Genomic DNA, 26,925 nt, shown 5'->3' on the forward strand with positions numbered 1-26,925 from the left:
GGAGATTTGAACCTGTCCGAGCTAGACAGTTTGAGCTGGACAGTTTGCACCTGAACAGACGCAGTTCCAATGTCCTTGCCAAGTAATTTGCTAGAGCAGTTGGGGAGGATTTAAACCAGTATATGGTTTGGGAACCAGGAGGTAAAATAAGAGAGGAACAGCAAAGCGCACAAAGAACTGGGAGAGACTGGTGGCACTAGAGTAGGAAACAATAAGGCATTAGGTGGAGTCAGGGTAAGAATGAATTTAATAATGTCCAAATTAAGGCTTCTGAGCAGATATGCAAATGCACAAAGTTTGGTAAATAAGGTTGGTGAGCTGCAAACGCAGATAGTCACTTGGAAATGTGAAGTTGTGGTGATAGCAGAGACCTGGTTCAAAGAAGGGCAGGTCTGGGTACAAAATATTCCTGGACACAAGGTGTTCTGGAAAGATAGAGAAGGAAAGAAGGGAGGAAGGCTAGCAGTATTTATTAAGGAGGACATTACAATGCTGGAGAGAGGATATCCTCGAGGGGTCAAAACAAAATCTATTTGGGTACAGCTAAAAAAAACAATAGGGGTAACATTACATTGCTGGCTGAATTCTACACACCTTCAACTCGTGGGAACTTTGCAAGGAAATTTTAGAGAGGTACAAGAATAGTAGAGCAATAATTGGGGACTTTACACTATTACTATCCCTGTCCATATTAGGATAATTAAAGGGCAGAGAGGAGAAAGAGTTCTTAAGTGTGTTCAGGAGAATTTTCTACATCAGTATGTTTCCAGGTTAAAGAGGAGGGAGGCAATGATGGATCTGGTTCTAGGAAAATGAGATGGGTCAAGTTGATCAGGTGTCAGTAGGGGAACATTTAGGGGACAATGTTATGCTATGGAAAAGGACATATAGCAATCCAGGGTCAACTTCAATGGGGTAAGAACAGAGCTGACATTTTAGTATATTAAAGGCACTGCATAAAGGCAAATTGTTAAGTGAAACAAGTTTGTGAGACCAACAAAACAAAAATTTTAAATGACCAAACAGCTTTTTCAAGTTTTTTATATCAAAAATTTGAACAACCTTTTTATATAAGGTCATGCCTCTGATAATTTTGAGTTGTTTTGCTGCAATCCCTAAACAAATGGTTAAGTGAGTGAATTCAAGAACACACTACTGCCACTCAGATTATCCCTCGTTCCCCTTATGTGAAAGCCAGAATTTTTGAAAACCAATTCCCTACAATTAAACATAGTAGCCCTTTTCATATCACATTCTGATCTAGAGATAACCTCCTCATCAGGACACCCATAATAGGGCAGCCATGATGGATAACAACTTTATTAGTGGCAAACCTGAATAAAATGTTTGTGGTAACAGTCAAAAAAACAGACATCATGCAGTTTTTCTATAAGCTGTGTTATAAAAAAGCAGAATGTCCTCTTTTGAATATGATGGTACATTCCATTGTCAATACTTGCTATATCAATAAGTTCTCACACCAACAGGGGGAAACTTAATGGGAACTGTAGCATAATATTAATTTTTTTAAATTTCAGCACTGTGATCTCACTATAATTTCTTTTATCATTTGAATAAGTATGACTAACACTTTTAAAAGGTAAAAGCAAAATACTGTGGATGCTGGAAATCTGAAACAAAACAAAAATTGCTGGAAAAACTCAGCAGGTCTGACAGCATCTGTGGAGAGAAAGACAGAGTTAACGTTTCAATTCCTTATGGCTTTTCTTCCAAAGGACTCGAAACATTAGCTCTGTCTTTCTCTCCACAGATGCTGTCAGACCTGCTGAGTTTTTCCAGCAATTTTTGTTTTTGTTTCAGACTTTTAAAATGCTTGTTGTCTTTGTTACCTCAAGCCTCAACTATTCCAACACACTCCTAGCTGGTCTCCCCTCCTCCTCCTTCAGGTACCATACTCTAAGAAGAAAATGGTGACCATGGACTTCCATTGGATTGGTCCATGATTATGATTGGCAGGTCTCCCCAGCCTCTGTAAACTTGAGGTAATCCAAAACTGCTGCCCGTGTCTTAACTCTCAGCAAGTCCCATTCCACGCAAGTCCCATTCCACTATCAGCTCTGTGCTCGCTGACCTATATTGGCGCCTGGTCAAGCAACATCTTGATTTTAAAATTCTCATGGTCTTACCCTTATTTCTGTCATCTCCCCAAACTCTCAAGAGATATCTGTGCTCTTCTCATGCTGGCTTCTTATGGATACCCAATCCATAAATTGCTCCAACATTGATTCAGTCGCTGAAACCCCAAGCTCTGAAATTCCCTCCCTAAACCTCTCCACCTCACTTTCCTCCTATATGTCACGACTTAAAACCTACCTCTTTGACCAAACTATTGGTCCTAATATCTCCTTATGCTGTTATAATTTGTTTTATAATTCTCTAAAGTGACCAGGAACATTTCATTATGTTCAAGGCACAATTCAAAAATAAGTTGTTGTTGTTTCTATGAAGGGTAATTCAGTGTTATAGAAATATATTAGTACTATTGGTTCTTTTTAGGAAAGGAACTTTGGGGACAGAATTGGATGTCCTTTCTTTTTTACAAGCTTGTTAAGTTTGCTAAACTGACCTCATTACAGCCTTGGTCCAAACATGGACAAAAGAGCTGAACTCGAGGTGAGGTGAGAGTGACCTTGACATCAAGGCAGATTTGACCAAGTGTGGCATCAAGGAGCCCTAGCAAAATGGAAGTCAATGGGAATCAGGGAGAAAACTCTCCATTGGTTGCAGTCATTCCTAGCACAAAGGAAGATGGTTGCAGTTGTTGGAGGTCCCAGGACATCACTGCAGGAGTTCCTCAGGGTGGTGTCCTAGGCACACCTAACTTCAGCTGTTTCATCAATGACCTTCCCTGCATAAGGAGGTCAGAGTAGGGGTGTTCACAGGTGATTGCACAATGTTCAGCATCATTCCCAACTCCTCATTTACTGAAGCAGTCCATGTCCATATGCAGCAAGACCTGGACAATATTCAGGCTTGGGCTGTTAAGTGGCAAGTAACATTCACACCACAGAAGTGCAAGACAATGACCATATCCAACAAGAGAGAATCCAACTATCTCCCCTTGAAATTCAAAGGCATTACCATCAATGAATTCCCCACTAACAACATCCTGGGGGTTACAGTTGACAAGAAACTGAACTGAGCCAGCCATATAAACTTACGGCTACAAGTGCAGGTTAGAAGTTGAGAATTCTGAAGTAAGTAACTCACCTCCTGACTCCCCAAAGCCGGTCCACCATCTACAAGGCACAAGTCAGGATTGTGATGTAATACTCTTCACTTGCCTGGATGAGTACAACTCCAACAACATTCAAAAAACTTGACAGCATCCAGGACAGCCTGCTTGATTGGTACCCCATTCACCACCTTAGAAATTTATTCCCTCCACTAGTGACACACAGTGGTAGCAGTGTGTACCATCTACAAGATGCATTGCAGCAGCTCACCAAGGCTCCTTCAACAGCACCTTCCAAACTGGCGACCTGTACCACTTAGAAGGACAAGATGCATGTAAACACCACCATCTGCAAGTTCCCCTCCAAGTCGCGCACCATTCTGACTTGGAACTATATCACCATTCCTTCACCGGCGCTGGGTCAAAATTCTGGAACGTGCTCCCTAACATAACAGCACTGTGGGTGTACCTACATCACATGGGCTGCAGCAGTTCAAGAAGGCAACTCACTACCATCCTCTCAAGGGCAACTAGGGATGGGCAATAAACACTGACCTAGCCAACGACACCCACATCCCATGAACGGGAATATGTAAAAAAATAAACTTACCAATATCAGGCTGCAATTTTGCGCACCTCATATTAGCCATAAATGTGTTTGCTTCATTGGTTTGGCAACACATTAGTTGTCCCAGATGCTTATTAAAAAAAGTATTATGTCATTAATTTATTTAAATTAACCTTTCGTGAAACTAATCTGTGCCAGCGCCTGATTCACTAAATCTCAAGCCCATCCAGCAATGAGGCAGAAACAATAAAGAGAAAGGCTGCAGAGGTGCTATCTAAAGTAATCCTTAACTCCATTAAATTAAGTCTCTGATTAGTCATTTTAGGTTGCTAGGGCCTTTTTTTTGGCTAATTTGGTTCCAGTAGCAATGTTCAAAAAAATGTTTGAATGTAAAGGAGTTTCTTGTGCTTTGTATTCAGTGTTATTATTTTTATCATGGTTGTTCTGCTAGATTCACCATTACGGCTGAAGGATGAGGAGCAGCAGCACCAGTAAGGAGACATGCATGGACCAGAAGATGCTAGTAGAGCAGACAGATCAGGAAGGATACCGGAGGCCCTAGACCTTGCGTGCATTTGGAAACTAGAGTTTAGAAAAATGAGAGGGGATCTGATTGAAACATATAAAATTCTAACAAGGCTAGACAGACTGGATGCCGGGAAGATGTTTCTCCTGGTTGGGGAGTCTAGAGCCAGGGGCCACGGTCTCAGGATACTGGGCAGGCCATTTAGGACTGAGATGAGGAAAAATGTCTTCACTCAGAGGGTGGTCAACCTGTGGAATTCTCTACCTCAGAAGTCTGTGGAGGCCGAGTCACTGAGTATATTCAAGAAAGAAGTTGATAAATTTTTGGATATTAGAGGCATCAAGGGGTATGGAGAGATAGCGGGAATATGGCGTTGAGATAGAGGATCAGCCATGATCATATTGAATGGCGGAGCAGGTTTGAAGGGCCGAATGGCCTCCTCCCAATCCTAGTTTCTATGTTTCTAGATTTTGTATCTGAAGCAGATTGACGAGCAACGTGAGAGGCAGAGTTGCCAATACTGGTTGGATGTATTCCAGGAGGTTTTATCACATGACTTCCCACCTCCAACAGCCCCCTACCCACATTTCCACCACTGGTTGCCCATCGCATCCGCAATGCAACATCTTCTCACGGCTAACTGGAAAGCAAACAAACACTTCATTACCTGGTCAAATGATTCTTGGCTATTAGTAAAACAGCCTTATTTCTCCATGCCCCAATATTTATATAACTAATAAACAAATGTGCCCAATGATCAAAGCTATATTTAATGCCCCATGATCTTATTTTCTGGTTTGCTTGCAATATCGGGCAAGAGATTAACCTTTAATCCCTGGATACTCTAGAATAACCCTAATGGTTGAAAACCCTAGTGTGAGGAACCTGTAGCTATCAAGGTAATGATGGCCTTTAATTTTATATGCTGAAGGGAGTCATTCCAGCATGCAACAGATGTTATAAGCAATCATCCAGTTTTCAGTTGACTACTGAATCAAGAATGTGATGGAAGCACTGTACTCTGAGGAACTAATACACCTCATTTACCATGAAGGCAGCAAAGCAAGGAAAGAACTTTGTTAGGATAGAAGACTTTCTATATTTGCAAGGGGCATGATAGAATGTATGCACAAAGCCTTGCATGTTCATGTGAAGACCCAGGGATATATGCGAACAGGAAAGGATTTCACTCCCTGAATCCCTGCCTCATCCTGTGGTGACAGGCATCACATTGTGAGGATCTTTCTCTGGTTTCATAATGCCCTTATCCTGTGCTAGTCCTCAACCGCCCCTCTCTTCCACCCAGACCATTAGGGTACAGGATCGCTGCTCGAGGACTACAGGTATCCTCTAGTCTTTTGGCTCATGGCTTCCATTAGGAACACAAAAATTACACTGAGGAGTGCTACAATCAGGCCTGAAAGCAGAGGCTCCACTCCCTGGACAGATCTGGCAGAATTTTGTATCACATACAGAACATGCAGAATGTCCAAATCCGTTATCGTCTGATGCATCCTATATAACGTTGCAGTGCAGAGGGGCTAACCTTTACTGACACCTGGAGAGGAAGAAGTGTGGGAGCAAGAAGTTGAAGATGCCAATAAAAAGCAGGGGCCACAATCCAGTTAGCTGCCAGAAATCTGTGGCATCAACTCATCAAGCAAAGATTCCCTTGAATCAATTCTCCCAAACGCACCAACAGTCCGTCCCATTCCACCAAGGTATTCATACCTTGATAGTTATACCACCTGAATGTCCTCAAAGTGTATAACTTCTTCTGTGTTGCACACACTATTATTACAAATGTTAAGGAAAAGCAAAAAATTAAGATGCTTCATTAGTCTAAAGTTCAGAATTCCAGAAGTTAACAATTAAGGTTTAGGTTCACTGGATTGATATTCACATTGATAGGACTCATGGTGTGCTTAAATTGCAATGGTTAAGTTTAATGGACTAACTTGCTTTTCCTCTTGTCATTTTCATATGTTTGTATTTATCGCAAGTTAATGACACAAGCTAATTCTGTTGCACGTAATTGCTGTAGACTCTTGTAAATGGTTCCTCAGTGGTTTCCATCCGTCAAACATACTGTCAATCCAAATTAGCCTGAGATTTATGAGGTTTATACTTTACAAACTGACAGTGATTATTATTATTTTAACTTTAACCTTAATTGTCACTCCCAAGGTCTCCATCACCATGTCCTTATTATCAACACATTTTTAGTCATCTTCAATTCTATTGGCAAAACTCTCTGCTGTTGGAATAAAACTACTCCAAGTACCCTCGCAACATCTATCATGATGATGCTGTCTCCATAAATGCACTTAACAATTCCCTTGCTTCCCGGGTGGTATTCTCATCATCATCAGGTCCTTTATAGTTTGCCACCCCAACACTCCTCCAACAAAACTACCTTGCCCCCAAATTGGATCATAGATTTAAAAGCACAGCGCATGACTATCCTAGGTTATTCATCGCCAGATCCAGCTCAACTACAACAATATCAACTCTCTCTCTCTACACCCAAGTCATCTTAATACTCCAAGATTATCTTAGAATCCAAGTGAAATTCCATATTTCTCTTCTTCACTATTAACTGCCTTCTTCAACCTCTCTCTCCTGCCTTATTCATTCTCACATCTAATAATCATCTAGTTGTGATTCTTGAATGTCTCTCCAAAGTTTAGATGCCTCAATTTCTAGCCACTCTATCCTTCATAACCACCTTATCCTAGCTCCAATTTCACAACGTTATAACTTCACGTCGATCTGCAATCTAACCCTCATCAGACTTATTCCCTTCATGTGACCCATTACCTGCTTTCTTAACCCCAGACTAAGCCACTGAGCTTTCTATCCTTACCAAAGTCAGAAACTGCTATGAAACAAAAATAGAATCTAGGACTCTAAGTTTTATAAACTGGATCATAAAATACAAATGCTAACCCATATAAATTATTGGTTAGGTTGCAGTAAGAGCCCATGCCGGTTTTGAGCCCTTCAATAAGAATGTCAAGACATGAAGAGGTACAGAAAAAGGGTTGAGGTTTAGATATGATGAGAGATGAGAGAAACTGGGGCTCTTTCGTTAGAACGTAAGGATATGAAGTGATCTAATGGAGGAGTTCTAAGTCATGAAAGCTTTTGGTAAGATAAATGGGGAAAACTATTTCCACTAGTTGATGAATAAGTAGGCTATGTAAATTTAAGATCACCAAAAGAACAAACAGAGCAATGAGGAGATATTTTTCCAATAAAAGAATTGTTAGGACCTAGATGTGCTAACAGTGAGATTTTGTGTGATTATGACTACAGTACTTCTTACTCTTTTTCACCTTTTGACACAACCAATCATACCTCCTTCCTCCATACAACCCTCAATTACACAGCTAGCACTGTATTTTCTAATTGTCTATTTGGCATCAAGTCAGGAAAAAGCCATAACTTTTTGAATTTCAACATTAGCAGGGCCAAAGCTATTTTTAAACAGTCCCAGCTAAAAATACTGCATTTCAAGCCCCGAAACCATTTACCCTCCTGGATACCTGCTTAAGCCCAACCAGACAAAGCACAATTTCATTGACCTGTTTGAGCTTTAAATCAATCACCAAGGCCATCTACTTCCACCTCTGAAATATCACCTATCTAAAAACTGACTTCATCCTAATGCCGCTGAAACCTCATTTGAAACCTCATTTATGCTTTTTCACCAGCTTTCCAAGCTAAACTCTTTATAAATTCCAACTGATCCTGACTGCGCCTCTTGCATTCAATGCTGCCTGAAGTCCCACTTACTTACCACCACTGTTCTTGCCCATCTCCATTGGCCTGCTGTCCCTTAGCATATGAACTTCAAAATTCCTGGTTTCACCTACAAATTTGGCAATACTTCACTCTTGCATATCTCTGCAACCCCCTCCAGTCTTACATCTCCGTCACACCCTTCACAGTTCCAACTTCAGGCTACTACATGCTTCCAAACCACACTCCCTTTCATTTGGTAGTAGAGCCTTCAGCCATTCCACAAACACATTTTGGAATTGTCTCCCTAAACCCCTCTACTCTGCTACATCTCTGACGACCTTCAAAAACCTTCTTAAAATCAACCTCTTGTGCTGTACCGTTGACTACCTTCATAATTTTATTCCTGCTCAGTCTGCTATGTTAAAGATGCTACAGAAATATACCCAAGTTATAACTGTTGCAAACCTGGTAGAACATATCAAAGTTCTTCCACTTAAAGATAAAAATGGATAAGTTCACTACCTTTTTGAACTCTTTCATACATTACTTGGATAGCTGTCACCAAATTTTTTTCTAAATTTAAAACCAACAAGCTTTTTTCTAAGATTTTATAATTTGATCAAGAATTACCAAATAGCATTTAAAATTAAAGCATCGTATAATCAAAAATCAAATGAGCTAAAATCCAAATTCATTGTTCCAAGCCAACTTTTTTTAAAGTTAAAATTTGTTCATTGAAATGAACGGCAATATGAAACTGATAGCAAAAATGTGCATTTCCTGCTTAAACACTTTTAGTTAGTGTTCATATTGGACTTGAATGATTAATTTTGATTTTATTTCCTACAAAGGAGTTCAGTTCCAGAAAATTATGTTTTTTAAAAAATGCAGGAATCACAGATCATTTGTTAATCAAACCTGCTTAACCTAAAATAGAAACAGAAAATGCCAAAAACGCTCAGCAGGTTTGGCAGCATCCGGAAAGAGAGAAACAGAGTTAACATTTCAAGTCTGTGACCTTTCATCAGTACCCCAGAACTGCTTAACCAAAGTTGTAATTCTATTTTCAATTTAACCTATCAAACCCAATCTGAAGCACAGCATGCCAAGACATATTTCTATTTTTGACATCTTCTGCAATTTATAAGCAATATTTTAATAGGTTAAATATTAAAACTGAATATAATTGATTTGAAATGATTTGTTCATACCCAAGTCAAGTTAAGTGAGAATTTTATTTTCCTTATTACTCATCATCTTTGAGAAAATAATAAAATTAATAAAAGAACTACATAACTTGCAGCTCTTAATTTGCAATAAATTTTGAAAACATATATGTTTTTAAATGGATATCAATAACTCAATCACAGAATAATTAAAATCAAATCGGGTTCACATGATGTAAGGCCATAGGACCATAAGACATAAGAACAGAAGTAGGCCATTCAGCCCATCGAGTCTGCTCCACCATTCAATGAGATCATGGTTGATTTGATAAACCTCAACTCCATTTTCCTTCCTTTTCCCCACAACCCTTGATTTAAAAATCTGTCTATCTCAGCCTTGAATGTACTTAACAACCCAGCTTCTACAGCCCTCTGCGGTAAAGAACTCCACAGATAAACTACCCTCCAGGAGAAGAAATTCCTCCTCATCTCTGTTTTAAATGGGTGACCCCTTACTCTGGGAGTATGCCCTCTGGTCCTAGACTCTCCCTACAAGGAGAAACAATCTCTCAGCATCTACCCTGTCAAGCCCCCTAAGAATCTTAAATGTTTCAATAAACTCTTATTCTTCTAAACTCCAATGAGTACAGGCCCAACCTATTCAACCTCTCTTCATAAGAAAATCCCTCCATCCCCAAGATCAACCTAGTGAACCTTCTCTGGACTGCCTCCAATGCCAGGATATCTTTCCTTAGAAAAGGGGACCAAAACCGTTCACAGTATTCTAGGTGTGGTCTAACTAGCGCCTTGCACAGTTTTAGCAAGGTTTCTCTATTTTTATACTTCATTCCTTTTGAAATAAAGGCCAACATTCCATTTGCCTTCCCTATTACCTGCTAAACTTGTATGTTAGCTTTTTGGGATTCATGCACAAGGATTCCCAAATCCCTCTGTGCTGCAGCCTTCTGCAGTCTTTCTCCATTTAAATAATATTCAGCTCCTATATTCTTCCTGCCAAAGTACATAACCTCACATTTTCCCACATTATACTCCACCTGCCATTTTTTTGACCACTCACTTAACCTGTCTATATCCCTCTGTAGACTCCTTGTGTCATCCTCACCACTTGCCTTCCCACCTATTTTTGTATCATCCGCAAATTTGGCAATAGTACATTCACTTTCCTCATCTAAGTCATCAATATATATTGTAAATAATTGTGGCCCTAGCTCTGATCCCTGTGGCACTCCAGTAGTTACATTTAGTTGCCATGAAAATGCCCCCCTTATCCCAACTCTGTCTTCTATCAGTTAGCCAATCCTCTATCCTTGCTAATACACTACCCCCAACACCATGGGCTCTTATCTTACTAAGTAGCCTTATATGCGGTACTTTATCGAACCCCTTTTGGAAATCCAAATATATTTGTTCAATCATCAATTTTCTCTGAAGAAAGGAAAAAACCCTTACATGTAAATCCTTACATCTTGTCTTTTCTGACCTCGCAAAGCATTTCACAGCAAACAAACTACTTTTGAAGTGCAGTCACTGTTGTAATGCTTGGAAAATATTGTATACTTATCTAATTTTGTACACTTTTTATTAGTCTCAGTAATTTTGGATACACAGATGGTAAATATATGATGAAGGGGAGGGAAAAGCAGTTTCATAACTTTGTAAAACAAATATACCGAAGTATAAAATACATCCTTGCTACAATTATTTTACTCAATATGCTTCATCCTGGATTTTTACTCTTTTAATTGTCTGTCGTGTCTAATGCCTGCAGTCAACAGATTGGATATTTGGTCAAGCTCCCAAGTCATGTATGACACATGCAGTCAGCTTTCAGGGCACAAAGATCAGCCTGACTTATGGCCTCTCCAATTTCCCTCCCCTTGTTAGAAGAAGCCACTCACTCGACTCACTGCCCTCCTGCTTGGCGTAGCTATAATCAAAAAAACAAAGCAAATCCTCTAATCAACCACCCTTTGTAGCATTGCTTAACTCTGTAATAACCCACAGCCCAAAACTGTACATTTTATTTCACAGTATAAAAGGATAATTTTTATTTCTTCCTAACAATATTATTTTTGAGGCAACTATTGATTTTACAAATTAATCAATAATATTCACTAACGTGCAAAAAGAGAGAATTATTTCAATAGCATCACAGGAATTTGACACCATATGCTAAGGGGTACCAACAAATCTCTATTAAAGCAATAACAACTTGTATTTATATAGCATCTTTAACTTAGTAAAATGTCCCAAAGCACTTCACAGGAGTATTCAAATTTTGACAGCGAGCCATACAGAGACATTAGGGAAGACATCCAAAAGCTTGGTCAAGGGGTAGGTTTTAAGGAGCATCTTAAAGGAGCAACGAGAAATTGAGTGGCAGAGAGGTTTAGGAAGGGAATTCCAGACCTTAGGACCCTGGCAGCTGAAAGCACTTACACCAATGGAGGAGCGATGAAAACCAGGATCACACACGAGGCCAGAATTGTAGCAGTGCAAGTATTTCAAGAAGGTTGTAGGGAGAAGGAACTTACAGGAATAGAGAGGGGTGTAGCAATGCAGGATATTGAAAACAGAAATGCAAATTTTTAAAATTCGAAGCATTGCTTAGCCAGGAGCCAATGTTGGTCAGCGAGCACAGGAGTGATGGATGACAGGGTCTTGGTGCAAATCAGGACATGAGCAACAATTTTGGAAGACATCATGTTAACAAGCGTAGAAACTTGCCGGGCATCTAATGAAATAGTCAAGTCTAGAGGTAGCAGAGGCATGGATGATGATTTCAGCAGTAATGAGCCATGGAGGGCTGGAGTCGGGCGATGTTATGCAGGTGGAAATTATGCGGTCTTAGTGACGGTGTGGATATGTGGCCGATAATTCATCTCAGGGTCAAACATGACAGAGGTTGCAAACAGTCTAGTTCAGCCTCAGATGGTTGTCACAGATAGGGACGGAGTCAATGGCTAGGGTTTGTGGCCAGCTTAGGTCTTGCAAATATTTAGCTGGAGGAAATTTCTGCTCATGAAGTACTGGATGTCAGACAAGCAGTGTGCCAATTTACAGACAGTGAAAGGGTCAAGAGAAGCATGGGTGAGGTAGAGCTGGATGCCATCAATGCACAGGCTGAAAGTGACAATGCGTTTTCGGATGCTATCACCAAGGCATGGCATGTGGCTAAGAAATAGGAGGGAACCAAAGATAGATCCTTGGAGAACATTAAGGGTAAAAGTATGGGAGCAGGAAGAGAAGCCATTGCAGGTTATTCTTTGGCTACAATGGGATAGTTAAGAATGGAACCAACTGAGTGCAATCCCAACAGCTGGGTGACTGGAGAGGCAACCATGTCAATGGCCATAGACAGATCAAGAAAGATGGCTTATCATTGTCACAGTCACACCGAATGTATTTTGTGACTTGCATAAGAACCATTTCAGTACTTTGACAAAGGCAGGAACATGACTGGAGAGATTCAAGTATACAGTTGCAGGAAAGGTGAGCACAGACTTGTGAGGCATGAGGGGAGATAAGAGTGAAACTACAGTAATGCAACTTCAGGGATAAGGCAGCAGGAAGCCTTAGACGAAATTTAGCCTTGTGGGCTGGGGGAAGGGACGGCATTGGCAGAGGCAGCTTATCAGATGGCCTCGATCTTAGTGGTTAAAAAGCCATAGAGCTCTTTGCACTTTTTGTTGGAGGTGAGGGGGGTAGGACACAGGGGAGGGGGGTTTATATTAGAGAATAGAAACATGAAGTTAACTTTGCATTCCAGATGATACTGGAGTTCAGTGCTTTATGGGGCCCAGCCAGATATGGCAGTTAATAGCTAAAGTATTTGTCTGCCTACCTGTTCAAGTCTGTATCCTTTGAAATTGGAAAAAGAGATGAAAGTTGCACCAGGGTAAGAGAAATTGTTTAATGGGTGCAAGGGCACCAAAAGTGAAGGTGTGGTTGTGTTTGAGCAGATTGGTAGCTTCAGCAATGTTGCAAATCAAGGGCGAAAGGCTAGACAGTTGTGATTTTGAAGTGTAGTCGTAAGTGAACTGGATGAATGTTTTTCCAAGGGCCGGGGCAACAGGGAGTAAGGTTGGGAGGGAAAAGGAGGATGGAAGTGGAAAGTGACATGAGGAAGTGATCAAAGATGGCCTTAACTGTGATTGACACAATGGGAGTAGCAAGACCACATGAGCTGGCAATGTCAAGGGGGTAGCCACAAGCATAGGTAAGGAGTTTATATGGAAAGAGAGATTAAGGGAGGCTAGGAGGGCAGTGACTCAGAGGAAAGAAAGCAAGATGAATTGAAATGCAGATTGAAATCACCAAGAATGAGAAGTCACTCAGTGCAGAAACTAAGAGAGGAAAGCAGTGAAGATATCTCAGTAAGAAACCTTTAATAGTACTTGGGTGGGCAATAGAGAACACGGATTTTAAATAGCAGGTGAGGCAGGTGGAACAAGGTGAGATGTTCAAAGGAGGAGAAAGTGCCAGAGGAGTAGGGGTCAGACCACAGTGTGATCTGGCGATAAAAGTAATGCAACAAGTGTCAAAAGCACATTTTAATTTCATCAATATGTGGCCATCACCATCACATCTGCAATAAAACTACACTTAGATGCTCGAACTAAAGAATTACAGAATTGGGATCAGACAGGCGCCCTAAATGACAAATATGCCTTTTATTCAATTATCTGCTGAAGCAGAGGGGCAATAGTAAAAGTTCACTCCTGTTGGAATCTCTAAATCAAAATATTTCTTCCAGGTACTCTGGCATATTGATGATATCTGCAGGGCATGTGTGCAAACAACAGAAGAAGATCTAAATGATGATTGCATACTCATGATGTCACAGAATAAGTAACATTTTAATATTATAGCTGACTGCTGATATTCAGGACTAAAATTTACCCACACTTTTTTGAGTATTCTAAGATTATCATTTACCCCAAAGCAGATTAGGAGCTGAACAGTACATTGGAATGTTACATCAATGATAAACAAGAATGCATTCATAACAGTTAAAAAAAAAACAAATAACTACCAGGTCCAAAGGTTAAATCAATATTTTAATTTCACAGGAGTTATGCACAAAACCATAGTAGAGGTCATGTCTATTTATGTTTTACTCTACAGAATACCAATTCTGTATTGCAGTATTTACAAGACTGGTTAATACAATGAAACTGCAAATATCCACTTTTCTATTTATAGATTTGAGTGGTTTAAAATCTAGACTGAAGTCCATGGATACTTTTTTCCCTTTCACAAGTCCATGTATTTTATAAGGAAAATGGTCATCTTTGGTTTATATAGTGCATAATCTCTCACTGCAATTCCATGTATCCAAAATAACCAGATCAAATGTTTTTTAGTGGAACATAAGGATAAACATAGGTCATTCAATCAACTCAACAACACAAAAAAAAGTCAGTCAATTCCCTCTATTATTTGTCATTGTTGACATGAGGATCTGCAGTGTCTCTCTCCTCTGGAGAAAATAATATAAAAATACTTCCTATCTGAATGAATATTACATTGGTAATATTCACAAGTGGTCTTATTGAAAGTGACAGTCTCAGTTTGCATAGATAGTAACCTAAACACTGTTTGCACTGCATCATAGCCCAGTAAGTAAAGTGATTTTGGAACATTAGAAATTAATTATTACTTAAAAGCAAAGAATGAAGCATTTCTTGACATCTGAAGAACATAACATAAACTGAGAATTTGATATGATATGAAGGGATTGATTTTAAACAGATCATACGTTTCTCAAATCTGCAGTACTCCAAGAGTTATGCAATCTCTCACTTCTGAATAACAATAAAAATCAATACCTCTCTTTCCATTATATATTATCCTCTACTTATTACTTTAATATTTTTTAACATTAATACATACACTAGGGACTAGTTAATTTTTAGAGGACTTCAACATCATTTTTCATTAAAATCAAAGAATATAAATGATTACAAATAGGTATTGTACTGGCAATGACAGTGGATTACAACAGTTCTTCATCAGTACCACAAGCGCATGAATGAAAGTACATCAGCAGCTCTCTGTTGCTAAAGTGCTATTTAGTCTATTGATGAGCTCCTTCACATTCTGTACTTGGTCTATGCTTGCCTCACAGGCAGAACTGTTGCTACAAATTCACCAATTTTACACCATTACATTGAACTGTCACATCAATGGATTGTGAAACCATCAAAGATATCAGTGGAATAAAATGTTAATTAGCAGATTTAAAATTTTTTTAAATTGTATGCTTTGTCACCCCATCATTCTTGGCCTTAATTTGGCCCAAACTCACTCCATTCCTCATTTTTCCCCCTTTCTTGACACAGGTTATTATCTATTATATATCCATTGAGCTAAGTGGTTTAAGATGCCTTTCTCCATCTAAGGAGCATTATAGAAATAAAAATTGTTGTATTCATTACATCTAGGTATTCTACAAAATAGCCATTTTAAGTTACAGAAAATAATTCATGCAGATTTTATATGTTACAATTGAAGCAATCAGATTGATGGTGACCTAAATATGATATTTAAATATTGCAGCACTCATTTTTATATCGTCATTTGGTAAAACATTATTGATGTCTCAGGGTAATTTTGTTTTTAAAAAAATAAAATGTCACAGATATCTGATTTTTGCACTAACAATTTCTTGTACCGTACCAAAAGTTTCTCATTTTATTGAATCCACGGTTAATTTTCAATACTCAGAGATCCTTGGCTCTTTTCCTTTGTATTCAAACATCTATAACAGGGTAATTATTTTAAGATTATTATGTCATTCGCTGTAGAATGCGATCTACTTTCCAAAAGCTTATTTTGCTTAAGTACCAAATCCCACCATGATCTTTAGAATATATTTTCTGGTTTAAGGTAATTATAACAAAGGTGATTTAATTAGACTACATCTCACGTATTGTGATTTGTAAGCATTACATTTCTATATTATGCCAATACTATTCAAAAACTGAGGATGACTACATTTATTTTGTGGGGAAGAAATAGCTTTCTTACTTTTATTCATTTCTATTGCTATTATAATAATTAAGTAATTCTAAAAAATATATAATAAATTTGCATTCTCTATACAGGGTTACATTTAGTTATTTGCATGGAAACATTTGTTCCTCTGAGTGTATATAAGCGCATCCAAAATTGCAAAACATTTCACACATTTCCATTAAAATATGCTTTCTACTGGCATTTCCACTCAAAAACTTTATGATAGTATTATTTAATGCATATTGCATCACATTATTTTTATATACAAAATAATTTAACTTATTTAGCTGACTGCCATTAGATGTTCTGAAGGCAGTTCTATAGGTCACTGGTTTTTAAATCAAACTATCTATTATTGCACTTAGAGGCAAGCAACACTCTTTAAATGTCAAATTCTTGACCGAGAGCATCTTATCTCCCACTAATTAATTGTGCACATTGTTTCAAATGTTAAATTGGAGAATGTTAAACCTGTAATTACAAGCTGGTGTTCATGAGTGATATTTCCCCAGTTCCTATTAGCCACCTTTCTTCACAACATGGAAAAATACATTGTAATCAAGAAAAACCCTGAATGTCATTTTCCCCTTGGCTTTTCAGAGTTTTGTGTTAATTTCAATTTATGTTTGACATCTTAAGCTGAAGCTGATATATTCAAAAGGCTTTTTATATTACGCTGATTTTGACAAGCTCAGGGATGCGCATTTTTTTTAATTACAACCGGTTTTGCATGTCATTTACAGCATTCTGATATAGCATACGTTGTCTATGTTTCCTTACAGACTTCATATTCTGAGGTGAGATGTCTTGGCACCTCCTTGACACACTCCTCCTGCACTTATTATTTTGCAGGATACACGGACTGAGTTCCAACATATTAAGTTACCATGCAGGTTCTTAACTGTACTTTTTATCTGCTATGTGAAATCTATTGAAGTCTTTATTTCCAACAGGCTCTAATACAGGCATCGATTGATTTACAACCATTTCTTTTAGTTTGCAGAACTCTGCGTTAAACCGAGACTTGCATAGCCCCTCATTACGATCTGTGTTAATTCGGATACAATAGATTACACTCACTATTTTAGTTAACAAAACATAATACAGTATGTTTTTATTTTCCTTACTAAAGTGCGATGGGCATTATGATTACACTCACCAGGTGCATCTGTACAATGCTTTTCTGCCTCTAATAGTGTCTGCATTTAAAATTGTTATATGTGTATGAGAAAACTCATTAAATCTTCCACAAATCAGTGTGTCAGGGTTACCATAGTCCCAACATCCGTGTTTAAATCCTTCACTATAACCTCACGATATGAACTGGCTAATGGAAAATTCACAACAGAGCCGTTTATGTAAAAGTTTTTAATTTAATTACTCGACAAATCAGACACAGTTAACAGTTATGCTGAGGTCTTGCACCTCATTATCATGTTTATCGACAAGAAGCCAAATGTGTTTATTTCGCTCTCCCTTCAATTGAAATCTATTTTTGTTTTGGACATGTTTATTTCGCTTACCTTACAGATCTGGAAGTGTTCCGATGTGAGTGTCTCCGGTATCTCAGAGTCTCCAGCTCCTCCCCTCCCTCCTCCCATGGCACTGCCACCGCCGCCGCCGCCGCCACTGGCAGCGCCACTGCCTCCGCTTCCAGCGCCACCGCTGCCGCCGCCACCTGTCCCAGATCCCAGCCCGCCGCCGCTGCCGCCGCCACTGCCAGAGTGAGCCGGCGAGGACGCTGCTGTCAAACCGTCCAACACCTTTCGGAAATTAAACTTCTTCATAATGAATCAATTTTCAAAAATCGTAATTTTTAACCGTGCTGGCGCCCTATTTTTTTCCTCAAAAATAAATATCCTCACAAGGAAAATAAAATAAAAATTATCGGAAAATAATGTCTCTAATAAATATACATATTTAATTATAAAACAATATTTTCAAACATTATGTATACATATATTTGTGTGTGTGAGCTATCGGACGCAATTCCTCTCACACAGGTGCCATCTCTCGCTCGCGCTCAGGATGCTCACACTGAGGGAGAAATTGCGCTAACGGTAGGAGCCTCACTAACCGGAAGTCCCGGCTGGAACTCCACATCTCATTGGACCATCTCCACCCATATTGACCTATCATCGGAGCTGAGGCTCGCGGAATTCTGGGGGTTGTAGTCAATTCCGCCCCGCCTTGATCCGATTGGATCAAAGCTCCCGAAAATCCATTTGACTGACAGGCACCTTGCTTCCAACCTCCCCGCACTGCCCCGGCATTCAGGAAATTATGGAGCTACCCGAGTCATGAGGCAATCAGAGAAGAGAAAAATCAATCTGCGGAGAAACAAGTCGCAGTTTCATATCAAAGATTGGCTCCTTTATAAAAAACAAGTAGCTCGCTTAAGATGCAATGTGTAAGGTTACCCTTTCAGTGATTTAAGTGTTCCCTCTCAGTATGTTTCAGAGGAATTTGGACAAGGAATCAGTGTGTACTGCGGGACCATTGCAATGTGTACTGATTGGGGTTGCAGTCTGTATTGTGGTTCATCTGTCAATCAGAGCTATAATTACATTATCGGCTTTATAGTTTAGGCTGAGTATAAATGCCTTTTGGCATAGGTTTGCAATACATTTCTCGGAGGTGAAACGCCCCATCCCTTGCACTTCAACCACCAGGCTAGGGAAGCATCATAGAAGGTTTGTCCAGCATTCATAAAACCAGTAAAACATGGAAGCTATCTCACTCCCGTTAAAACGCCCAGGTAAAGACTGCTAACCTTTTTAAAGCATTTGTAATTCTTCAATTGAACAAATCCCTGCACGATCTTGCGGCAACCTGTTACTTTATTTTATTATAACCTTGTGGCTTTTGTTCATGTAGTGTACAAAAGGGAGAGTTTCTTGCTGCGGAAATTTCAAAAATCAGTATCTAGAATCACAGCCAAATTGGGACCATTGTAATTTGAGTTTCTACTTTTAGGATATCTTTCCGCTTTATTGATCTCATAGGAGGCTAATTGTACTTGGTTTTGGACAATAGGTTTTTTACCTACAGTAAATTTATTATATTTCTTCATGACCATATGAGGAATCTACTTGGTACACATTATTTGAATACTTAATTAAAATAACGTTGATAAGTACTGCAGAAAAATAGATTGTGGCAAGTGCATTTTTATAATAGATATTTTTTGTCACAAAAATAATATTCTGCTAGTTTATAACAAACCAAACAGAATTATTCCACTTTTCTACTTGAGATGTTTGATAAATTACTGTCCTTTAAGTGATACATTATATACACGTATAAATAAAACACACCCATTTTCCATTTGCTTTTATTAATTATTGCTAGTGTTAGTTACAAATTATCATTAAATGAATACTTTGTTGAACTAATTACAAATTTACAACTGTAAGGATTCTTGGACTTGACAAAGAAAGTTGACAGTGGGTTAGATCAATTCATGGCAATTTGGGAGAATTTATTAAGTATATATAGGGACAAAACTTAACAAACCAGGTAGTAGTTTACAAGTCACTGCAGGCTTTAATTCCCGTGTTAATCTAGGACACTGAACATGCTACTTGGCTTGGGCCTCATTGCTTCTTTGTCTTGTTCTGACATCTTTATGTGGTTGTGAAGCTGTCCGCTGTGGTGTTCCCCTTCTCTGTTGTAAGACCGGTTCTTGGCTGTGTTCTTTTATCCTGTTTTGGGCATGAGGATTCCCTTGTGCACGATCTAATTCTACCTGATGATTGGTTCTGAAAGAGCCTAATAGATCGTGATTAGTCCAATTGATTTAGTTCTGTCCAAGTGATTGATATTCGCATACTGACCATATACGCTTTTCTTATACGGTCCATTAACTAATTTAACTTGTTCTCCTGTGTCATCAGTCCTGGGTATCCAAAAGTTACTCTTCAAGCAAAGTCCACGTAGCTTCATGCTAATACAGTTAAGATCAGGGCCACAATTTTACGTGTTAGCATGCAGCCAACCCGGAAGAATATTAAATCGTGCATGGTGACATTGGGCATACATCCAGACATCATTGCACACTCATGCGATGTTATAATAGGTGGGCGGGCACGGGAGTCAGCAGCACGCCCGCCAACAACTATTCAGTCACTTAAGGCAATTAGAAGGGCAATTGACTAGAATCTTAAGTTGCCTGTGCGATTTTTCAGTTGGTGCACAGGCAACACGGGCAGGCAGCCATCCTGCTTTTTCACTTTTCTCATCAAGAGCAGGGTAAAAGGGGACAGGAGCATTGGCTGTGTCAGTTGTTAGGAGTTCAGGTGAGAGTTTGCTGGTGTTTTATTGTTGAGATTTCAGACCTTTTCCTCTGGTTTCTTCTGAAGTATTTGCTTTGTTAGCCTTGTTCTGAGGACTTCTTTGTTTTGTCAATTCTGGTGGAGCATTTCTGCCCAGTGTAGCTTTCAGTGTGTGAGGCAATGCCATCTGCATCTCAGCAGATGGGGCTTGTGTATTCGACTGGGAGCATGTCCCCTGAGGAGGAAGAGAGGGATAGGAGAGACAGGAGGCCAGGTGTCTGCTGGTAGCATCACAGGGTGAGACCTGTGAGAGGAGAGGCACAGGCACAGGAGGTGCAGGGCCAACAGGGACAGCAAGGCAGATGGGACCACAGAAGATATCCTGCTGCCAGAGTGTACAGGCGGTGGCCCAGCTACCTCAACATGTTCGAGGTTCAGTACTGCAGGAGGCTTCATCTCTCTAGGGACACTGTGACATCATTATACCCGGAGATTGACTCCAACTGTGTGTGTGGGCACACAATGCCAGTGGCTCTGAAAGTCACAGTAGCCCTCAATTTTTTTTGCATCTGGATCTTTCCAGGCATCAGTGGAGGATCTGTGTAGAATGTCCCATTTAGCTGTGCATAGCTGCGTCAAGCTCATAACTGATGGTCTCTTCAGACAGGTCCTCACATTCATTCATTACCAGATGGACCAAGCCAGCCAGGCTGAGTGAGCCAGAGGCTTCGCAGCTATTGCTAGGTTCCCCCGCAACCAGAGTGCCATAGACTGCACTCTTTTGGCCATCAAGGTGCCAGTGGGTCAGCCAGGTGCCTTTGTGAAAGATGACCTCTCTATGAAAGTGCAAAGGGTTGGCAGCCACAAGACCCAAATTCTGCAAGTCTGTGCAAGTTACCCTGGCAGCTCCCATGATGCATACATCCTGGGACACTCACAGGTGCCAAGGCTGTTCATGGCTCCAGCTTGGCAGCTGAGTGACAAAGATATCTGTTGAAAAGGTGACGCAACTCCGGGACCCTAGGACAGAGGTGGAAGAGAGATACAATCAGAGTCATGCCTCAACAAGGGCATTGGTTGAGAAAACAATAGGGCTACTAAAGATGAGGTTCCACTGCCTGGACCGTTCTAGGGGTTCCCTGCACTATCCTTCAGAGCGCATGTAACATTGTCGTGCTCTGCACAATCTGGCACTGAGAAGAAGGCACTCACTCGAGGCTGAGGATACCAAAGCAGCTCCACATGCCTCAGGGGAAGACTCTACAGATGTACCTGATGAGGAGCCTGGGCAGGCACAGTTTAATGACAGGGAGGCAGATTTGATGAATCTTCAGGGAGGCAGGGACACCAGGGAGGCCTTGATTCAAGGCTCCTTCAGCTAGGCCACCAAGGCTTGGATTCCAATGCAAGGGAGCCACCTCCATCACACACATATCTGAGAAGGCAACGCCATGACTCCAATGTCACCTCACAATCTCTGTAATAAAGTTACTGCCCCTGCTGTCTATCATAAGGCACCGAAGAGGCCTGTATCATTGGAAAAACATGAGAGACACTCAAGGCATTGAAACAGAATCTTGCTTTATATCTTTACCAGTGTTGCAAACAAGGAAGAAAACATTATATAGTTGCCAAAGTCACACAAAAACAATACATAGCACTGATGAAATGAACACAAGTCACCCATCATAAAACCCCATCCTGTGCTCACTTGTGAGTGAAAAGTCTTGGCGCCCCTTCCTCACTGGCAACAGCATTGGAGGCAGGTTGCTGGCTCTGCTATCGTGCTGTGTCGGCCCTGATAAACTTGGCGATTTCTGCTAGTGGGGCCTGAGCAGGCTCTGCCTGGGAGGGTGCAACGAGTGACATGGCTGGGCACTCCAGTCATAACAGCCTTAGGAGATGCCACGGTCACTGACAGAGAGGCAGAGGATCTGGCCCCAAAGAAACCCACAGAGATGACAGGCAGCTCGTCTGCCGGTGTGAGGTATGTCTGGACCTCCCTGCTCACCATTGATGGACAGGCACCAAGCAGAGAGGTTAGGTGCCTCATCTATCTCTCCTGAAGTCACAGCAAGTGTGTGGGCTTGCAGAAAAGAGCGTGACCCCAGAAACCCCTGATTCTGTTCCTGGAGCTACCTCTCCATGAGAGTGGCAACTTACTCAATGCAGGAGGCTGTGCGCTCGGTACTCTAGAGTCAATGCAGTGTTCAAGCTCCGTATAGACCCCTCCATGAGAGCCACTATGGTGCACAGACATAGAAACATAGAAACTAGGAGCCAGATTAGGCCATTTGGCCCTTCAAGCCTGCTCTGCCATTCAATATGATCATGGCTGATCCTCTATATCAACGCCATATTCCTGCTTTCTCTCCAAACCCCTGATGCCCCTAATATCCAAAAAATGCTCAATTTCTTCCTTGAATATACTCAGTGACCCAGCCTCCACTGCCTTCTGTGGTAGAGAATTCCACAGGTTGACCACCCTCTGAGTAAAGATATTTTTCCTCATCTCAGTCCTAAATGGCCTGCACCGTATGCTGAGACTGTGGCCCATGGTTCTAGGCTCCCTAACCAGGAGAAACATCCTCCCTGCATCTAGTCTGTCTAGCCCTGTTAGAATTTTATACACTTCAATCAGATCCTCTCTCAGTCTTCTAAACTCTAGTGAATACAGGCCCAGCCAAACCAATCTCTCCGCATACAACAGTCCTGCCATCCCCGGTATCAGCCTAGTGAACCTTCGCTGCACTCCGTCTATTGCAAGTATATCCTTTCTTAGGTAGGGAGACCAAAACTACATGCAATGCTCCAGATGTGGTCTCACCAAGGCCATGTATAACTGCAGTAAGGCATCCATACTTCTGAACTCAAATCCTCTTGCAATGAAGGCCAACATACCATTTGCCTTCCTAATTGCTTGCTGCAACTGCCTGTTTACTTTCATTGACTGGTGTACAGGACACCCAGATCCTTGCGTAAATCCACATTTCCACAGTCAAGTTTTCTTGTTCCTTGCAAGTTTACTCTCATACTCCATTTTCCCCTTCTTGATCAATCTTTTTGTCCACTTTTGCTGGATTCCAAACTGTTCCCAATCCTCAGGCTTGCTGCTTTTTCTGGCAATTTTACATGTCTCCTCTTTAGATCTAATACTATCTCTAATTTATTTTGTTATCCATGGTTGAGCCACCTTTCCTGTTTTATTTTTGCGCCAGACAGGAATGAATAATTGTTGTAATTTATGCATACATTCCTTAAATATTAGCCATTGCCTATCCACCATCAACCCTTCTAGTAAGGTCCCCCAATCTATCATTGCCAACTCACACCTCATACCCTCATAGTTCCCTTTATATAGATTCAGGACCCAGGTTTCTTCACTTTCCATCTTAATGGACAATTCTATCATTTTACGGTCGCTCTTCCCCAAGGGACCCAGCACAACAAGATTGTTAATTAATCCTTTTTCATTGCAGTATACCCAGTCTAGGAAAGCCTGCTCTCTAGTTGGTTCCTCAATGTATTGGTCTAAAAAACCATCACGTACACACCCCAGGAAATCCTCCCCACAGTATTATAGCTAGTTTGCTTTGTCCAATCTATATGTAATTAAAGTCACCCATGATTACAGTTGTACCCTCTGCGACTGCCCCCACCCACTCCCACCAAGTCTGCCTGATGAATGGAAAATCCTGGCCTTAATGCATGGAGCATTCACAATAAGGTAGATGAATTAACAGTGCAAATAGATATAAACAGTTATGATATAGTTGCAATTACGGAGACATGGCTGCAGGGTGACCAAGAATGGGAACTGAACAAAAACAAAAAACAAAAAAACTGCGGATGCCGGAAATCCAAAACAAAAAATAAAAAATACCTGGAAAAACTCAGCAGGTCTAGCAGCATCAGCGGAGAAGAGTACAGTTGAAGTTTCAAGTCCTCATGACCCTTCAGTTCTGTTGAAGGGTCATGAGGATTCAAAATGTCAACTGTACTCTTCTCCGCTGATGCTGCCAGACCTCATGGGAACTGAACATCCAAGGGTATTCAATATTTAGGAAGGACAGACAAATAGGGAAAGAAGGTGGGTAGCACTGTAAGTGAAGGAGGAAATCAATGCAATAGTGAGGAAGGATACTGGGTCGGAAAATCATGATGTGGAATCTGTTTGGTTGGAGATAAGAAACACCAAGGGACAGAAAACGTTGGTGGGGGTTGTCCAAAGGCCCCCATACAGAGTGTCACATGAGATGGGACCTGTTTTTAAGTTCAAATGAAACTTTTTATTTAATTGGTAATAGCATCAGGAAACCTCATCCTACTCTCCTTTTCGCCTGCACGCCAACTGTAACGTTGGACAGGCAGCGTAAAATGCAGTTTAATTGCTCGGTTAATGGCCTTAATAGGCCATTCAATTATTGGCAGGTGCGCAGCCAGCTCTGGCGCGCACCCCCTGAATGAAATATCACGCAATTTCGCAATGATGTCAGGGTGCCCGCCCTACTTCATCGTGCATCATTTTACATTCCGGTGTGTCAGGCACGCACCTGCACTCTGAATGTAAAATTCTGTCGTAGGATACAATGCCTTTAGGTTTGTCTTTTTAACCTTGTTAGTCATCTTAACTTTATTTTGCACTTTGACTCCATTTGTTTTTCACCCTTGTTCTTTCTTCCTTCCACTTTTGCTTCTTGCTTTTCTGTCGTTCGTTTCTATCTTTGTTTCCCCCCACTCTGTCTCCCTGCTCAGGTTCCCATCCCTCTCAGGAATCTCCACTAGATCTTCCCGCACATCCTGCGGGACATCCAGCATCTGGCACCTGATGGACAACTCCAGAGGCTCGCCATCTGCCTCATACTCGTGGTCACCAGCAGCCCTTTGACTGCTGGCACCCTGGGCACTCTCTGCCTCCGCCAGCTCCTTGTGCAAATGTTATGTGCCCTCACCGCAGTACTCTCCAAACAGAGGCGAGGCGCTATAGCCCACTGACGTGCCTGTATCTGCACTGGTGCTTGGTGCAGAGATCAGATGTGATGAGAGTGTATCGCTTCGGCGGTTCCTCCTCAGGTGTCAACGGGCATCCCAAAGGTCCACTGCACATTGTGAGGATGGCGCTTCTGAGAGAGAAACAGAATATGGAAGTTTAGAACATCATCACTAAGTGTCTGTGCAAGCATGACATTTGCTTGGCCAAATGGACACTTGCCTCACTGAGGCACTTTGAGTGGCCAAGCGATGGGTACTTTGGATTTGAACTTTTCGTTGGAGATGCCACAACCCTACCTTTCTTGCACATTCCCCCAGTCTCTCATCTGTCCACTGCACTCATACCATCCTCCAAGAACTTTGCCTGTCCAAGACCTGTGGCCTTGCTCTTTGCTCGCATTCCATGTCCAGGGCGTCCATCTTAAGTCTGGACAGGATCAGGATGTTGGTCATCCCACCACCCATTCCTGTGCACTCCAGTGCATTATGGCTTCCCTTCTCCTGAATGTAAATAAGTGCATTCAGTAGTCCATCCTCTACCTGCAACACCATTCCAACCCACTGCACCCCCTCCAGAAAGCCAGCTTGAGATGTCTGTCAGATTGGTACTCCTTGCCCTTCTATACACACAAGGTGAGAGGCAACATCTCACACCCTTGGCAGGCTCAGGGATATGTGCAACTTGGCACTATGCATCTCACACCCCTGAGCGCTGCAACTTACAGCCACCCTCCAAGACATCTATATTACGCATTTCCATGCCAAGTTGGCACTCACCTTTGCGGAGCACAGAAGATCAATGAATCATATCCTGCACTGGATCCATGTACAGTGCACCACATCATGCCCCCTCAACTGGGCGGCCACCTCAGTCCAAGCCGTCTTTGTCTGGTGGGGAGGCCTCCTCCTGCCATCCTGAGAATTTCATGTTGGACAGTCACTGTGTCCACTAGAGGCAGTCGTCTGAGAATCGTGGGGCAGTGTCCACCAGCATTGGCATCCTGCCTGCCATGCTCACTGAGGCCAACACATGCCAAATTTTCCAGTCTCTCATCAACAACTCTGTTAGGTTCCTCCACAGCTCCTGGCAGCCTTCAGGGAGCTATCTGGCCTTGTTTTATAATTGGCCAGCCAGCGAGAAATCGGGTCATTCTGATGTTCACAGAGGGAAGCAGACACGCGCGCCCAAACAGCGCAAAGTTCAAGCCCAGGAGTTAATGAGGTTTGCAACCATACTTTAGCGATTGTAGCCCAAACAAGTGCTGTGTCCCTGAGTTTGTCGTACAGACATGAACACTTTAAAACACATAAAAGCAATTCCACCGAGATCCCTCAGTGGTCTCACTAGTTACAAAATGGCATGTTAACATGATTAAAACACTGACTACAATTGAAAAAATCACTTTAAATGTTAA

At 41.2% G+C, this 26,925-nt stretch overlaps 1 protein-coding gene across 1 annotated transcript in view; it reads right to left on the bottom strand.

Annotated features, from left to right (window-relative positions):
• The window catches only part of stxbp5l (syntaxin binding protein 5L), a 598,592-nt gene extending 580,561 nt beyond the window's left edge, over window positions 1–18,031 (bottom strand). The window contains exons 1-2 of the mRNA XM_041210884.1: window positions 17,947–18,031; window positions 17,768–17,826 (exon numbers count right to left, since the gene is read on the bottom strand). Of these exons, the coding sequence (XP_041066818.1) occupies window positions 17,768–17,826; window positions 17,947–18,031 (144 nt within the window). The remainder of the gene's footprint in view (window positions 1–17,767; window positions 17,827–17,946) is intronic.
• Window positions 18,032–26,925: the final 8,894 nt, after the last annotated feature.

Source organism: Carcharodon carcharias, chromosome 18 (assembly GCF_017639515.1).
Source record: "Carcharodon carcharias isolate sCarCar2 chromosome 18, sCarCar2.pri, whole genome shotgun sequence".
Classification (NCBI taxonomy): Eukaryota; Metazoa; Chordata; class Chondrichthyes; order Lamniformes; family Lamnidae; genus Carcharodon; species Carcharodon carcharias.